This window comes from Chelonoidis abingdonii, chromosome 2, assembly GCF_003597395.2.
Source record: "Chelonoidis abingdonii isolate Lonesome George chromosome 2, CheloAbing_2.0, whole genome shotgun sequence".
Classification (NCBI taxonomy): Eukaryota; Metazoa; Chordata; order Testudines; family Testudinidae; genus Chelonoidis; species Chelonoidis abingdonii.
In genome coordinates, this window is record NC_133770.1 from 295,813,977 (window position 1) to 295,831,972 (window position 17,996).

At 42.0% G+C, this 17,996-nt stretch overlaps 1 protein-coding gene across 5 annotated transcripts in view; it reads right to left on the reverse strand.

The window, feature by feature from the left end:
* Nucleotides 1-17,996, reverse strand: part of TSNARE1 (t-SNARE domain containing 1) — a 691,098-nt gene that overhangs the window by 149,122 nt on the left and 523,980 nt on the right. For all 5 annotated transcript variants that reach the window (XM_075063289.1, XM_075063290.1, XM_075063291.1 and 2 more), the window contains exons 7-8: nucleotides 11,205-11,279; nucleotides 8,371-8,427 (exon numbers count right to left, since the gene is read on the reverse strand). In XM_075063289.1, coding sequence (XP_074919390.1) covers nucleotides 8,371-8,427; nucleotides 11,205-11,279 — 132 coding nt within the window. The remainder of the gene's footprint in view (nucleotides 1-8,370; nucleotides 8,428-11,204; nucleotides 11,280-17,996) is intronic.

Here is a 17,996-nt window from a genome sequence, read left to right on the forward strand (position 1 = left end):
GGGGAAGAAACCGCTAGTCAAGTGGTTCACCACAACCCCAGGGCCCCTGGGTTGGGACCTGGAGTAGAGGGCGGGCCCAGGTCCCTCCCTCTCCACTCCCCTCCTCCAACGACACTAGGGGAGTGATTACGAACTGGTTCAGAGGCAAGCAATATCGCCCTGAACCTACCCCAGAGAAGAGAAAGCGCGAGACCCAGCAGAACAGTACCGGCAATTTGCCACAGGGAGCCTTGCGTTGCTTCCTAGCCCGCGGGGACAGGGAGCGGTGCCAAGTCGACTTCGGTGCCGGCAAAGGTCGGTGCCGGGGCTCCTTTGCGGTACTGGAGTGGTCCAGAGCCAAAAGAACGCTTCTCACAGATGTGGTTTGCTCAGCGCTCGGTACCAAAGATGCTGGAGTAAGTGCTGCCTCCATGAGGAGCTGTTTGAGACGGAAGTCCCGCTCCTTCTTCGTCCTCGGCTTAAAGGCCTTACAGATGCGACACTTGTCCGGAAGTTGGGATTCCACGCGGCCCTTAAGGCAGGAGTCGTGGGGATCCCCTGTTGGCATCAGTTTTTGGCACGCTCAGGACGGTTTGAATCCCGGTGACCTGGGCATAAGCCCCGGCACCGAGGTGGAGGGAAGGGGCTAATCCCCAATGCCCCTGCAACTATACACACTATTTATATGTACAAACAACTAAAACTAACTATAACTGTAAAAAATCGAACTATCTATAAAGAATTACTAGGAAGCTAGGGAAGTGGAGATCTGCGAAGCCGCACTCTACAGTTCCAACAACCATCACGGGTGGTAAGAAGGAACTGAAGGGCCGTTGGGTCGGCAGGGGTATATATCCGGTGCCATAACAGCACCACTCCAGGGGCGACCCAGCCAACTCACTGAGTGTTGCTAGGGTACAAATCTTCCGATGATCATGCACGCGGCGCGTGCACACATAATTGGAATCGATATGAGCAAGCATTTGAAGAAGAACCTCCATTTCTTCAAACATCTTCCCTAGCCTGGCATAGTCTCCCTGGTTGCATTCCAGTGAGAATCTAGCTGAATCATTTGCTCTTACATGAAGGAAAATCAGTGGATTCTTTACATCTTCAGTCAGGATCCTCTTCAGCCTCAGGTTCACATCCCATATTTTAGCTCCTAGGAGACAGAACACCCTTCTATTCGCTGGATTAGATCTGGTGACAGGTCTGTCTGTTCTTCTTAGCAGGGAGCCCCCCAAACACATAGACCTGCCTCTTCCTGGTGCTGATGTGCATCCCCAGCCTTTCCCCTTCTTTTCTTTCTAGCTGCAAGTCCTCTTGTCTTCTGTTCTCACTTGCAGTCTTCTGCAAATCTTTCTCTGTTCTCCTGGGGCTCTGAATGCTGGCTATCTCCATGGACTCTTCCCCTCTTCTTGTAGGACTAGCCACTCTTCTCTTATTCCTTGCCCTCCCACCTCTTGTTACTGCTTGCTGTACCCCATCTTCAGTCTCCAACTCAGTAAACCTGTTCCTGAGCTCTCCTTCACTAGCCAGTCTTGTCCTCTGCCTGGTTCTCATGGTCACATGCTTCCACTGGCTGCTCTTGTCACTCAGCACTCTACCCTCACAGTTCTCTAGTCCAGCTTGCACTTGCGAGTCTTGATTTCCATTGAACCTCTTCTTGCTTTCCCTCCATCATCTGCTTGAATCCACTACAAACTCAACCATAGTTTCTACCTGCATCTCTAAACCTCAGATCTTCTCTTCCATGAACTCTCTCAGGTGGCTCTTCATACAAATGAAGCACTTTTCAGGTACCCACTCCAGGGTAATGTACATGCCGCAGCTTCCACATCCAGTCATAGAATCATAGAATATCAGGGTTGGAAAAGGGACCTCAGGAGGTCATCTATTCCAACCCCCTGCTCAAAACAGGACCAATCTGCAGACAGATTTTTACCCCAGTTCCCTAAATGCCCCCCTCAAGGATTGAACTCACAAGCCTGGGTTAAGCAAGCCAATGCTCAAACCACTGAGTCATCTTCATGGTCTCTTCTATTCCTTGGGTCACTATTACTGCTGCCTCTGTAGCTATCATAGCCCTCTCTCCTAAGCTCCTGTCATGGAGAACACACACACCCTTCTGCCAGACTTCCAGTACAAACTCTCCGTTCCAAGCTCAATTTGCTGGCTCCTCTGCCATGGGCTGGCTGCTTAGCTAGAAAAGCCCCTTAATCAGTGTTCTATTATGACCCAAAGCTCTGCTTTAGAGAAAAAGTTTGGACTTGGTGAAAGTGTCACTTTGTCTATCTGAAGAACTGAACATGGAGGATTCACCATCAAAGCCTATAGCTCATTCACTCGCTGTCTCCTAACCAATGTCATAGCTAATCAGAGTGCTATAAATCTTCTGCAGTCTGATCAGGTGACCACATTAGTTTAATCAAGTTTTGTTTCAGTTCCCAATTATAATAACTGAAGACCCTGTGAGAACCTTGAGCAAAAGAAGGAGCCCTGAAGAGAGTTCACCCATGCAGAATACACTGGAGCTGCTGACATACTGACCCATTCAAGACTAGCGATGGTGCTCAAGCTGGATCCTCCCTGGTCCATTTCAGTGTAGCTGATAGTATGGCAGGGTACTTGAGAGCCCTTCAGCTTTAGAACTCACTCCTCCTTTTCATTCAATGTAGCTTGTACTTGTTTATCTTCAGGACACACTGCAGGGCATGGGGAGCTGGACTAGATGACCTCCTGACATCCCTTCCAGCTCTAAACTTCTATGGTGCTATGATTTATGGCACACTGCAAAACTCCTCTTTCATAGAATCATAGAATATCAGGTTTGCAAGAGACCTCAGGAGGTCATTTAGTCCAACCCCCTGATCAGTGAGGTGTTTGGGGAAGGAGATGTTATATGAGAAGTAATAACTGATAAGAACAAGATACTTTTCCTCAATTCTCCTTTGCAACATGGTTTAAGGAGGTACACCCATACATTGCGGAGTTGCTGCTGGCTTTTGTTTTTTACATTTGATTGTGCATTTATGTGCCTGTTAAAGGAGTCTAGAGTTTGTGATCAGTGTCTCTTGGTAGATACTGTAAAGCCAAATAAGCAAAATAGAACAATTCGTTAAACATTAACGCAAATACCTTAAAACAAAGTCTCCTGAAGTTTCACTTTGCATCCTTTAAAGCAGCGGTTCTCAAACTTTATCACAATGCGACCCCCTTCTGAGAACAAAAAAATACTACACAACCCCAGAAGAGGGGGCGGGGACCGAAGCCTGAGCCTGCCCAAGCCCCATCACTCCGGGGGTTGGGGGGCAAAGCCAAAGCCCCACTGCCCCAGGCCAGGGGGCCTGTAACCTTAGCCCCGCCTCCCAGGGCTGAAGCCCTCGGGTTTGGGATTGGGCTTTGGCTCTGGGCCTCAGCAAATCTAAGTCAGCCCTGGTGACTCCATTAAAATGGGGTCCCGACCCACAGTTTGAGAAGCACTGCTTTAAAGCATTGCCTCCAGAGAGGGAATGCAAAGGAAATTAATTACTTCCCAAAGGATTCTCATTAGGATTTAGGTAACTGAACATCTCACCATGCCTGCCCACTAGTACAAGTGGAAGATTGTAGACTACAAATTCTATCAGTTTTTAAACCTGTTACCCTGAATTGCAATTGGGAAAGGGGGGAGGGGTGAATCTTCTGCATTATGGTATCATTCTCATGGAGATTTTTCCTGCACGAACATCAGGAAATTCACTGTGTGATTTCCAAAACAAGCACAAATCAGCTCTCTTGCACATATGCTGCATTTTATATAACTGTACAAGGTGTTAACAGTAATGCCTTAAAATACGCACAATATAGTCGAGTTGCTGTGGAAACCATAATTTTGAATTTCCTGACTCCTGTGTGGGTGGGGAAAAAAATCAACCGTAACAGTCATTGCTTTAACATCAGCAAGTTTTATACATTTAATTTCTTATGTATATTTTAAAGAGGGAGAAAACAAAAAGATCTCAGATGGATTATAGAAGGAAATATACACGCACACACACAAGTTCAGACCTGATCTGAGCATGTCCATCAGGGAATTGCACAAACAACCTCAGGTATTGCAGGCACCCAAGCTGGGCATATGCAAATCTGCCTATGTACACAAGTATGTTTTGAAGATGTGGGCCTGTCAGATATGAATTTCCACAAAAGGACATTTCAGAACCACCATTTCACATGCACTGAAGTAAAAAGTCACCAACTTTAACTGGCAAAGTGTTTTATATGAAGAAAAGGAACTTCCAGCTGAAACATGTTTAGCCCAGTCCCTAACAGCTCAGCCAGGAGAAAAAAATCTCTTCTGCTTCACTTAGTAAACATCCTATCTTTGAACCTCGACAGTTCCAGTTTGTGTCTCAGCTGTGGTTACATCAAATCAGGACAAGCACGGAATCTCGCCACAAACTAGAGATCTCCGCTAATTGTTGAAGTCCACTCCAGTGACTGATGCTAGACGTCTAACACAGCAGCAACATAGCAGTAAAACAAGCGGAGCATCTATTTTCAAAATTTTCACTGTGTAACACAAACTGGATTCTTCTGATATCCATGATGCTAGCTCCTCCCTTTGGAACTCTATTCTGTCCTGATAACATTTCTCAACTTATTTATAAATCACTAGTCTGGGATTTTATCTTTGTTGAGCAAATATTTCAATGTCATCCCTTCTGTCATCACTGTCATCCACAAATCAACGGTGACTGATCTTCAGTGGTAGAGCTGGCCATCTTCAGCTCAGCTCTTCAAGGGGCTGCGAGCTCTCCAGACATGGTTGATTCAGATTTTGAATAAAGGTTCAAATAATTTCACCAATCCTCATTAAACAATAAATGGCCTGATTTTCAGAAGGGCAGTCCAGCAACTGCTCCCGTTAAGTTGAACGTAAGCTGTGGATGCTCAGCACGCCTGAGATTCAGACCAGTAGACTATAGCCTGGTAATGCTTCCAACGTCACAGATTATCACGCGGACAATATTTTATGTTAGCTTATTTTTTAATCCTGACTGGAGCCAAATAAATTACGTTAAATCCATTTAGATCCGTAACCGCAGCTTTGAATAATTTTCTTACTCACCATTTAAAGCACATAATGATAATAAAGCACCTAAAGATAATAGAAGTTCTCTTATGAATATTAGATCAATTTCCCCAAATTACTGGGGTTTTAAAGGCCAAATCTAAATCAAGTCATTGTTTTATATTGGCTTTAGTGGGTTCAGGATTTAGCTTATGAAGAATACGTACAGGAAGCTATTATGGTAAGATCTAAGTTACCTATTTTCTTTAAAAAAAATGTGGGTTAAAAATGGCTTTCAGTTGTATATAAAATCAGTGTAGCTACAATGATGAATCATAGAATATCAAGGTTGGAAGGGACCTCGGGAGGTCATCTAATCCAATCCCCTGCTCAAAGCAGGACCAATCCCCAAACAGATTTTTACACCCCTGTTCCCTAAATGGCCCCCTCAAGGATTGAACTCACAATCCTAGGTTTAGCAGGCCAATGCTCTAACCACTGAGTTATCCTTCCCCCCAGAAGTAGAATGTGGCCCAAGATGTCCAATATTTCTGTGGCTATCCACAAAAGATCCATAGTTGGTGGAAAGCAGCCTAGCTCCATTGAGGTCAGTTTAGTCTCTCAGTTTAAACCAGTTCAGGAACGCATCCTTAATTTAGGAAGGACGCTTAAGCATGTGTTTAGCTTTAAGCAGGTACTTAGATGGTTTCTTGACTTAGAGTGTTAGTTTCCACCGAAGATATCATATTCACAGTGAACTAGATTGTATTCCCATTGTAATCAACGCAAGTTTGTACATTGACTTAAGTGGAATCAGGATTTGGCCAACTAAGATACAAGAATATGCCATTTGGGATTTTTCTTCATAGATTCATAGATTCTAGGACTGGAAGGGACCTCGAGAGGCCATCGAGTCCAGTCCTCTGCTCTCATGGCAGGACCAAATACTGTCTAGACCATCTCTGATAGACACTTATCTAACCTACTCTTAAATATCTCCAGAGATGGAGATTCCACAACCTCCCTAGGCAATTTATTCCAGTGTTTAACTACCCTGACAGTTAGGAACTTTTTCCTAATGTCCAACCTAAATCTCCCTTGCTGCAGTTTAAGCCCATTGCTTCTTGTTCTATCATTAGAGGCTAAGGTGAACAAGTTTTCTCCCTCCTCCTGATGACACCCTTTTAGATACCTGAAAACTGCTATCATGTCCCCTCTCAGTCTTCTCTTTTCCAAACTAAATAAACCCAATTCTTTCAGCCTTCCTTCATAGGTCATGTTCTCAAGACCTTTAATCATTCTTGTTGCTCTTCTCTGGACCCTCTCCAATTTCTCCACATCTTTCTTGAAATGCGGTGCCCAGAACTGGACACAATACTCCAGTTGAGGCCTAACCAGCGCAGAGTAGAGCGGAAGAATGACTTCTCGTGTCTTGTTTACAACACACCTGTTAATGCATCCCAGAATCACGTTTGCTTTTTTTGCAACAGTATCACACTGTTGACTCATATTTAGCTTGTGGTCCACTATAACCCCTAGATCTCTTTCAGCCATACTCCTTCCTAGACAGTCTCTTCCCATTCTGTATGTGTGAAACTGATTGTTCCTTCCTAAGTGGAGCACTTTGCATTTGTCTTTATTGAACTTCATCCGGTTTACCTCAGACCATTTCTCCAATTTGTCCAGATCATTTTGAATTATGACTCTGTCCTCCAAAGCAGTTGCAATCCCTCCCAGTTTGGTATCATCTGCAAACTTAATAAGAGTACTTTCTATGCCAATATCTAAGTCGTTGATGAAGATATTGAACAGGGCCGGTCCCAGAACAGACCCCTGCGGAACCCTTGTTATACCTTTCCAGCAGGATTGGGAACCATTAATAACTACTCTCTGAGTACGGTTATCTAGCCAGTTATGCACCCACCTTATAGTAGCCTCATTTAAATTGTATTTGCCTAGTTTATCGATAAGAATATCATGCGAGACCATATCAAATGCCTTACTAAAGTCTATGTATGCCATCGTGTACAATAATACTCTGTCCATGATTAATCACAACTTGCTGGGGGTATGTGGGGGGAAAAAGACATCACAAAGCAATAAACACATAACTGAATAACACAATTAAAGTATATTCCTTCCAAGATACAAAGAGCTAATGCAGTGGTCCCCAAGCTTTTCTTCTGGCAGACACCAGACGAAGGACCATGGCAGCGGTGGAACATCCGCCAAAATGCCGCTGAATTTCTGCGGCGTTTCAGCGGCAACGCCTCTCGATGATATCACTTGCCGCCGACAAGTGACGTCATCAAGAGACGTTGCTGCTGAAATGCTGCAGAAATTTGGCAGCATTTCGGCGGATGCTCAACTGCTGGCCAGGATGCAGGCACATTTAGGTGACCCTGCGGGCGCCATGGCGCCCGTGGGCACCGTGTTGGGGACTCCTGACCTAATGGAACTATTTAACAAGGCAGCTTTATCTGAGATTAAAGAAACACTCTAACACCTCAGTAAACTAATACCAACTAAGTTACAACAAAGTCAGACACAGAACCTTAATTATCTGAAATTTGCAAATTAATATGAATTTTTGGCCCATTTCTTTTCCATAGTTGCAGGATCATTTGTGAATCCACACCCCACTCTCCACAACAGCTCCCTAGCACAGATGGCCATTTTTTTTAAATGAACCTGATTTTACACATGAAAAAAAAAGCCATTTTCTCAAATCTAAAGTTTTATGCAACAAAAATTAAGTTTTGCCAAGAAAGAAAGAAAGAAATCAATGATCAGTGTAGACATTTGGGCTCAGGCCGCAGCCCAGGATCTGAGACCCACCCCTCTCGCAGGGTCTCAGAGCCTGGGCTACACCCCAACCATGAATATTTACACTACAGTTTTACAGCCCTCTTCTGACCCAGGCCTCTGCAGGCCTTTTACTGGAGTGTATAAATTCCTTAAAACTGAGGTCTGAGATACAGTATCAGAAACATTCTCTACCTGTAAAAACAGTTAGATGTGAAAAAATCTCCCCAGGAAAGTCCATTTCTAGAGACATTTCGGAGTGGACAAAACAATAGAAAGCACATGGTGGGGAACAGACTTGTATTAGCCAGGAACTGAACAAGATAATTCAACATTTCTATTTTTTAGGATTCTATGATCATTGCCATCTGCCAAGGGATTTACATGCTACTGAACGATATACAATTTTAAAAGGAGAAACAACCTCATTGAATTCAGTGGAACTACTCCACATCAGTAAGGGGATTACAGATTAGCATTTTATTAATGCTTCAGTTATTGTCCTCTAAAGTTCAAACACACATACCTACCTGTTTGCTACTTCTCTGCGTGGAAGGAAGCAAAGCTTTGGACCTCTCTGCTATTTTCTGCCAAAGGAAAAAAAAAAGGGATTTTTGGCATCAATGGTCAAATATTTTTTTGGGGGGGAGGAAATCACATTTAACTCTTTTTTCATTCACACTACATTTAAAAAAAAATAGAAATTAATATAACCCTGTAGCTTAGCAATAGAAAAACCGCCTTGAAGAAGTAGAACTTTTAGGAATTAAGTCACTTAAGCTTCAAGCATGACAAGGTTATCAAAACCAAAATATGTATTTAAGAAATGACAGTCAGGACGTCGGTATGTAGCAATTTACCAGTCAGTTCAGCTTCCTGCCACAACCGGGCATTCGCAAAATGCAACAGCTAATTTTGGCACTATGGGATTTATTTAAAAAGTCAGATGCACAGCACAGATGGAATATGCTGATGAACATGAATCTAACAACAAACAAACTCATTACACAGATATTTTTGACTTGTGATTTAACAAGACAGTGCCATCTAATTTAGACCCAGCACTTAGGTTTTTGAAACAGAGGCGGAAAGGTTGTATGAAGAGATTATATGAGTAGAAATAATACAGTGGCATTTCTATTATATATACACACTTTAAAGACTAATTAGTTGGGGATTTGTCCTGCTTTGAGCATGGGATTGAACTAGTTACCTCCTGAGGTCCCTTCCAACCTTCATATTCTAGGAGTCTATGGAAACGTTAAAAAAAACAAACACTTTCCTGCAGCATTGGAAACCCAAACAAACAGCCTGGCTCTAAGGCAGGAGAAACAGTAAGTGAATCTTCCCAGTCTACTTCCACCATCACATGCAAAAAAGTCAACTGTGTCAATGCTGTAGTGTACATGAGGGTTTTTTTTAAAAAACATTCTTTCAACTTCACTAATATAATGTGTTATCAACAAAGGGCCCAATTCAGCAAAGCGCTTAAGAACATGTTTGACTTTAATGGGTCTTAAGCAGATGCTTACAACTAAGCACATAATTAAAGAGTTTTGCTAAGCAGGGGTGGGACAGCTCACATTTAAAATGAAGTACAGGTTAAAGCGGTTAATCAAGGCCAGAGAAAGAACTAGTTGCTATTCAGACACCTGACTTTTACCCTGATGGTACCTCTTTGGTACCCATCAGAAATATAACTGGTTTGTGTGTGTGTTTAATAAAAATAAATAAAATCCTATTAGATCCTCATAGAAAGTGTCTTGTATGCAAGTATTAGGGCTGGATTGTATGCTTCAAATATTTCATTTGCACAGAATCCTCTTTTTCCCAACTTTTGACACAAGCTCATGGCACTCCCATGGCAGAAGGGTAAGCAGGAGCTCAAGTTTGGTCAGGCTGCGCTTCAGCAGGGTTTGGAGCACTCAAGCAGATGCCTCATTCAGTAGGGCTGGCTGGGACTTTTCCAACAAAGTGACTTTTTTGCTGGGAAATGCCAATTTGTTGAAACTGAAGCGTTCTGTGGAAACGATTTGGTTTTGATGAACTTCAGGTGACATGCCAGCTCGCCTAGAGGTTTGCTGGGGAGCCCAGGCTTACAGGGTCCATAGTTCCAGGTCAACCCTCCCATGTGGACCAGGAAGACCTGGGACATCCGACTCTAGCAGGGGCTCCCAGGTATGTCTACACAACCCGTAGAAGATGGGTGGAGAGACTTGGGCTAGCAGGGTTCATGCTAGCGCTCTAAAAATAGCTGTGAGGCTCAGTCTCACAGGCTGTGTAGACACAGCCTCAGGGTATTGGCTTCCAACTCCACTGCAGTTGGTGCCCCCAACTCTGAGGGAGTCTGCATTGGGGGGCTGCCCCAGTGCCAGGGATCCTGAGAGCCCAGGGAGTCCCCTGGAGCCAGAGGTAGCTGGTTGCTCTGTTTCAGAATAATCAAAAGGAAACAGTTGAATTTTTCTCATAAATAAATAAATAAATAAATAAATTAAATAAATACATAAATCCAGAATTCTCTTTCTGCAGGAAATTTCAAAATGCCTAGTCTTCATTCTGGTTTGAAATTAAAACTTTTCTTTAAAATATCAGAATCTCCTGGGGAATGGAAATTCCAAATTTTGACCAGCTCTACCCCGAGGCTATCATATGTGGAACAGACGATAATTGAGAGGACAGGGTTGGGGAAGTAAATTTGTGAGTTATCAGCATAGAGATGACTGGTAAAACCTTGCAAATGGAGAAGGTCACCTAGGAATAAGGTGGGGAGGGAAAACGGAGAGAATTGGCTTTTGATTACTTCATTTAACAGTTTGAGCCATTGCAGCATTTTCTATTCAGCTATAGGCCTCTGGAATCCTTAGGGTCTTAAACTTTTAATATAGCAGAGCTGTCAAGGTAGGTCAACGTTTAAGCCTAACAGTGTTGGACAGTGTCCCTTTAAATCGCATAGGTAAGAGCAACGCTGCACACTAACGTTTCTTTTTCTCTTTCACCTCCCCTAAAGTCACACAAGCCATCCTGCAGCAGTTGTGTCACTCTACGATGCGCCATGCTGTGCTGTCATCACAGTACTACAGCTGCCCCTGACATTCAGCCATGGATGGATGGAGCCAGTTTCAGTAAATTATTTTATATCTTGCTATTTCACTAAATGTTTTGCAGTATTTCCATACACTGTGCCACAAAATAACAGTACAAATATGTTGCAATGATCATGCTATATAACACACACACACACACACAAGACATGAGACACTCTATTGGCCAGTTCCATGCTCTTGGGAGTCCATAGTTGCTGTTGATCAACATATTTCCAAATCCACAAATCAAAAAATGAAAGGAAGTGTGGGAGTCCTATTACCTTTTGCACAGCTCCATATCGCTGGATGGCATCAGACAGCTGGTTATTCAACCTGTCCAGCTGAAGTCGCTCTTGCTGTATTTAAAAGACAAAAATAAAGTAACAAAATCAGTACTAACCAATAAAATGGCTGACAATTCAGCAGAAAGTGATTGTGTATGACCTTGCCTGTGATCCTGCAAGATCTTCTAAGCTAAGCAGCATTAGATCTGCCTGGTATTTGAACAGTATCTGAATTACTTGAAATACCAAGGTGCTACAGCAAGTTATTTTGGTTAGTGAGTAAGGGGATGCTTTACCCTTTGAGTTTTCCACGTAGTCTCCCATGTATATACCAAACTGGACTGATTTTGTTTAGTTTATGCAATCTAACACTTCTAAAGGAAGAGCTGGACACCATTGTTGGACAGATAAAACTAGATCAGAAACAATACAAGAGAAAATACAATAGGGAACAATCCTAGACTATTTCTCTCCTAGAATACTTTATTACTCATTTAATAAATAGACTATGATGCTTATCCATGGAGTATTTGGACTACACAACCTAATAGGCTTTTGCATGTCTAATTTCAACAGGCCAAATCCCGAAGCCCTTGTATTTCACTCTGACATTACTAAGTCAAGTCTAAAGAATAAACATTGGTTGGTAGGAAAGTCGCTTATAGGTGTGATTGTTATGACATTTTTATACCAGCAAAACCTAATGCAGATATAGTTATACCAAGAAAAAATATACATATGTTTGCTAGGAGAGTTTATTTCACTCAGGAAACTGGTACAATCTACAAGTGCAAAATTACTTTTTTTGCCAATATAAGCTATACAGTTATTCCAGCAAACCTTTCCCAGTGTAGATCTGGCCTAAGGCAAATTCCCATTAGAGTCCGTGGGAGTTTGACTTCAGGCAAAATCTGAGTAAAGACCGCAGGTTTGGCCATATGATTTCACAGGAGGTCTGCCAGACATCATGTCATTCATTTTAGCGCCAGTCAAATCATATTTGGAGAATACATTAGTGGATGAATTTCACCAGTACTCACAGAACGTTATATTCAGCAAATACTTTTTGCAGCATTCAATCAGTAATATTATTCAGTGAGTACATAATGTGATGAATATCAGTGCAATTTGCCAAAAAAGCAGAAAAATGCCTTTTCCGCTGTTCGCCCAGATCTAATTGATATGAATTATCATGTCACACTGATGATGCTACAGTCAAGAAACCACTGAGAATATGTAAGCTTTATTCTCATTACAAATCCTCATATTCTCTTTTGGGAAAACAGGGTATTTGTTCACGAGCTGCCAAAAAATACAAAATCAAAATAAAAAAACAACAAACACTCTGTATCCATTATACAACAAACACACAAGATGGTTGCAAGACTATAGGTATATTGAAAACGAAAAGCAAACGTATTACAGCAGGATGCTCTAGACACCACATTTTAATTCATGCATTTATTGAATGACAACACATCTATAGGAGAGATGTTATCAATAGAACAGAATGTTGCAGCATGGTCTCCTGCAGTTTTTTTTTAATGCCAAGGCAGACCCCAAATGTCTTTATTGCAGGAGACATAGATTTTGGAAGAATGAATGTCACATCAAAAGGAGTTTATTTGGATGATGACAAATGACTGATTGGACCATTTTGTCTGATGGGTGATTCTGTACTTGGTCTGTGCTATGCTATTAATAATCATCTTCATTCTGATTGGCTTAGGGACAAAAGACTTCTAATCAGAGGCCGGCTTGTCTATACATTTACCGACATGCTGGGAAGCCGGGCGTCCTGAGTAATAAGCCCTCCTCTCTGGAATCCAATTCCCTGGGACATATGCCTGAGTTCAAACCTGATCACATTTATGAGAGGATACGAGATGGACTCTTTGCTCAGACCTTCCCTATAACTGCCATTCTAGGATTTCTTCTTTTACTATGTTTCTCTCACTTTAAAGTCAGGGGTCACCGAATACTTGTTCTAGTATATCGGAAAGTTGTCTTTCATATTTATATCTTGTAAAGGGCAATTAGTGCAGTGATGAGTACCTCAAATACCTGGAATAATGCAGAAATAATACTAATAAAATGGTGCTAATAAAAGTATTATTATTATTAATAACAACAATACCACCAATACTTTCCTTGTAGAATTAAACTGATTTATTTTTTTTCTTCAGCAAATAATAGGGGACCATACTCCACTCTGTTTGACTAACACAGCTTCTCGCACAACTTACATTGAATATACTCTAAGCAGCATTGAGAGACGTAGTAATGGACATCGTGACAGTTGCAAAAAATGGGCACCTTATTTTTATCACAAACAAACACAGCCCGACAAAAGCCAAGATAGTCTTTGCTCAGCATGGTGCTCAGAACAAGAAAAGTTCTCTCCCTGATTCATGGGTTCAGTGATTGAAATTAAAATCTCTAGTAATTAAAATCTCTTTTCTGGTAGCAATATTATTCAAGGGCCTCTTTAGCAAATGGATTTGGGGAGTCCCTCCTTTAGATGTTAGCTATTTGGGGATAATTGGAAAAATGAATGCTTGGTGATAGACGTTAATGAAATTCCAAACACAGTCCCCACCCTCCACTCCTGATTGAAAGCTTTGCAACTAGCATCAGTGAGATTAGCAGAATATTACAATTAGCAAGAAGGGTTGGATGAAAAGCAGAGCCGCCAGCACACATGGTTTCAGGCCCCAGATCACCGAGTATGTGTCTCCCCATCTAGTTCCAGTTTCCAGGTTGTTTAATCCACCCCCGGTAACTGTACTGATCAAAATCCATCCAAACCCAGTCTAGCACCCATTGGAGTTAAAAAGAATTTTATCACTGACTTCAAAGAGAGCAGGAGCCCTTAAAATTAGAATTTCAGTTAAAAAGGATGCCCAAGCCAGCAGTGCTCCTCCAAGCAACATGCTATGAACAGGAATCGTTCAATGGGCTGCAGCATTACTTTTCTAAAACGGAGGGCTTGGGACCAACACTATAGTATTTTTTTTATCAGCACGTATGTTGGATCATCTTCCAGAAACCATTCGTGGTTCAAAGGAGTCCTCTGAAGTCTTGGAGCTGGCATCTTAAAATTCAATCCCCATGTGGGCTAAAGTATTCGGGTTTGCATAGAGATATGTTGGGAGAAAGGGAGGGGGCATCATTTAAAATAAACAACAACATAATGTATGACAATCACTGCTCAAAAACATCTAGCAACTCTGTGCATGTTTTATTGTTTCAGACATGCTGAGGAATAGGGAGGTATATTTTAGAAGGCATGGGAGACGCATGATTAAATTATTAAAAATCACTTAACAACAATAACCACATTGGGCTCTTACATCACATTTTGCATCCTCAGATTTCAAAGCACTTTAGAAGACGGGAACCTGATCCTCTTTTTAGAGCTAGAATCCCATCACTTTTTAACAAGCTTTACAAACATGGATTCAGACATGTTCTCTACCCTGAAGAACTTATCTAATGAGATCATTCAAACCTAACATTAGCCCCATAAGAAACACTGGAACTCTAGCCTGGCCCAGTGTTAGTCAGGGGTGTTTCGGTGTGAGCCCTTTAATGTTGGTTAGAGACAGCATCAGCATAACTGCGTGTCCAGCTAGACCAGCATCCTGCCTCCTCCCACATGGATCCAGTCAATGGTCTATTTATAGCAGCATCTATTCCTGATCTACTATGAGTTCATCCAGGAGGGCCTCCTGCCTCCAACAGTTCTAGCCAATAAATGATGCTTCAAAGGAAGGCAGGAAAAAAAACCCCATAATGCACTTGGCTGGTGGCACATCATTGTTGGACAAGAAAAACTTCTTGTGAAAAGCAGTACACAGAAAAATGGATCAGAAGGGACTGACCATAAAGCTTTAAATCAATGGAACGTTTCTCATGCTATAAGAAACTTTACAAGAGGAAAGCTTCAGAACGCTATCCACAGATTCCCCCAGAGTGCCTTAGAGACCTAGCAACCAATCCCTATCAGAGCTATCTGTTTTATAGAAGGGAGAAAGTCTACAGGTTTTACATCAAAATTTGTAGGTTTAATTATTTAAGCTACACACTGTTATAAAACAAGAGTAAAAAAAAAAAGATTTGTTAAATTAATTGACCAGGGAAAGGAAAAGTTATTATGTGATGTCAACACGGAGTTGTGAGTTTATTTCTCCTATTACCATAAACGTTTGCATCTCTTTTCCATTCTGTTCTTAAATATACTTTCTTTAATTTAAAAACTTTCCATCCACTACAGTGAAACCTGTTCAGATCACAGCTGGAATCCACTTGGACTGTAAGGGCTGATAATGACATTCAAGCATAAGGCACTGCCATTATTTTTCAGCTCACCTTATTTGACTTCCCCCTGGACCCAATTTGTGCTGCACAAAATAACATGGGGATCTACATAGAATGGCCAGGCCATCACATCTCTATAAAGTCAGTGAGACATCTTTTGTTTCATTCCAGCCAGCTTTCATCTGACCATTCAACAGCCCCACAGCTCATTCTCTCTCTGACAAAGGCTACCACGACCCTTGCTAGAGTATTCATTTGCTGCTACATCCTTTTCTTTACCACTCTATACAGGCAGGCAACGGTAAGAAACAATGCTTGTGCTCCTTCATAAAACAACATGGAGTTTTACATTAACACAGTTTCAGCCCCTTAGGGACTATATGGACAAATGCTGAGGCGAGCAGTTCTACTAATACTTGTTCTAGGAGAAGGGACACTGGAGCACTGTCTAGGAAGGAAGGAAATATGGAATTCTGGAGAACATCAGGGTGGGAAGGAGAAGATGCAGGGATAGTTTGGGGGAGCAGCAGCCCGTGACCCACAAGGAGGGCAAACGCAGAGTAGGAGAGAATGTTGTATGGGAACATCAAGGAGAAGCAGCTGTGGGGTTGGGGAGGGAGCAGAAGGTGCATTGGAAGTTCAAGGGAACGTTAGGTAGTGAAAGCTAAAGGAAGAGCAGGTGTGAGGAGAGCACAGATTGCTGAGAGCACACCAGGACAAAAGCCAGTAGGGAGAAGGTATGGCTCATGGGTCCATGTTCTAATCGTGTGGGTAAAGGACTGGTAGTTGAGAGACAAGGATTATATTCTTGTTTTAGCTACTGAATTACTGTGTTACTGGGGTCTGTCATTTAATATACACTCAAGTTGATCCTGTTCTCCAAGATGAGCACCAAAGGTGCTTAATGACAGGTGCTTAAGAAAACTAAGCAGTCATGGGATAAAAGGGAAGATCCTCTTATGGATCACAAACTAATTACAAAAAAAGAGGAAACAAAGGCCAGGAATAAATGGTTAGTTTTCATAGTAGAGAGAAGTAAATAGTGGGGTCCCCCAAGGATTTGTACTGGGCCCAGTGCTGCATAACATATTCATAAGTGATCTGGAAAAGGGGGTGAACAGTGAGGTGGCAAAATTTGCAGACAATAGGAAGTTATTCAAGACAGTTAAGTCCAAAACAGACTGTGAAAAGAGATCTCACAAAACTGGGTGACTGGCCATTAAAATGGCAGATAAAAGTCAATCATGATAAGCACAAAGTAATGCACATCAGAAAATATAATCCCTATTATACATACAAAAGGGGTCTAAATTAGCTGTTATCATTCAAGAAAGAGATCTTGGAGCCATTGTGAAGAATTCTCTGAGAACATCTACTCAATGTGCAGTGGAAGGCACAAAAGCGAACAGAATGTTAAGAACCATTAAGACACAAATAGATAATAAGACAGAAAATATCATAATACCACTATATAAACCCATGGTACGCCCACACCTTGAATACTTCATGTAGATCTGGTCATCTCAAAAGAGATATATTAGAATTGGAAAGGGTAAAAAGAAGGGCAACAGGAATGATTATGGGGCATGGAACAGCTTCTGTATGAGGACCGATCAATAAGAATGGGGTTGGTCAATTTAGAAAAGAGATGAGTAAGGGGGGATATGATTGAGGTTTATAAAATCGTTAATGGTATGAAGACAGTGAATAGGAGGTGTTAGTTATCCCGTCATGTAACACAATAACTAGAGGTCACCCAATGAAATTAATAGGCAGCAGGATTAAAACAAACAAAAAGAAAGTGCTTCTTCACAGAACACACAGCCAACCTGTGGAACTCTTATCCCAAGGATGTTGTGAAGGCCAAAAGTATAAATGTGTTAAAAAAGAACTAGATAAGTTCCTGGAGGACAGGTCCATCAACAGCTATTAGCAAGATGGTTAGCGAAGCTACCCAATGCTCCAATGTCCCTAAAACTCCAACTTCCAGAAGCATCTGACACTGACCATTGTCAGAGACAGGATACTAGGCTAGATGGACCATTGGTCTGACCCAGCATGGTCGTTCTTATGAGCACACAGCAAGCCCTGGCCTCTTCCCCAATGAGAATGCGCTGGACCAAATTCAGCAGTGACATAAATGGTCGTAAGTTACACATTAGAAAGAAGTTGGTCAGAAAACGGGTGTAAGTGGCAAATTGTTAGAAATTGCTGGACAACCAGTAGGGGTGTAACCCACACGAAGTTGGGGGAGTCGATGGGAGATGCACCAGCTTGTGTTAGGAGCTTCTTCTTCTCCTTCTTTCCTACGTCTGGTGCAGAGCAGCAACTACAATTTCACCTGAAGTTGATCAAGCCAAATGGCTACATCAGGAATAGCACAATTTATTGCAGTAATGCCTCCTCCATATTTATACATTGGGCAGTAGGTAGTAATATGTTAAATGGTCTGCCGTGGAGAACCACACT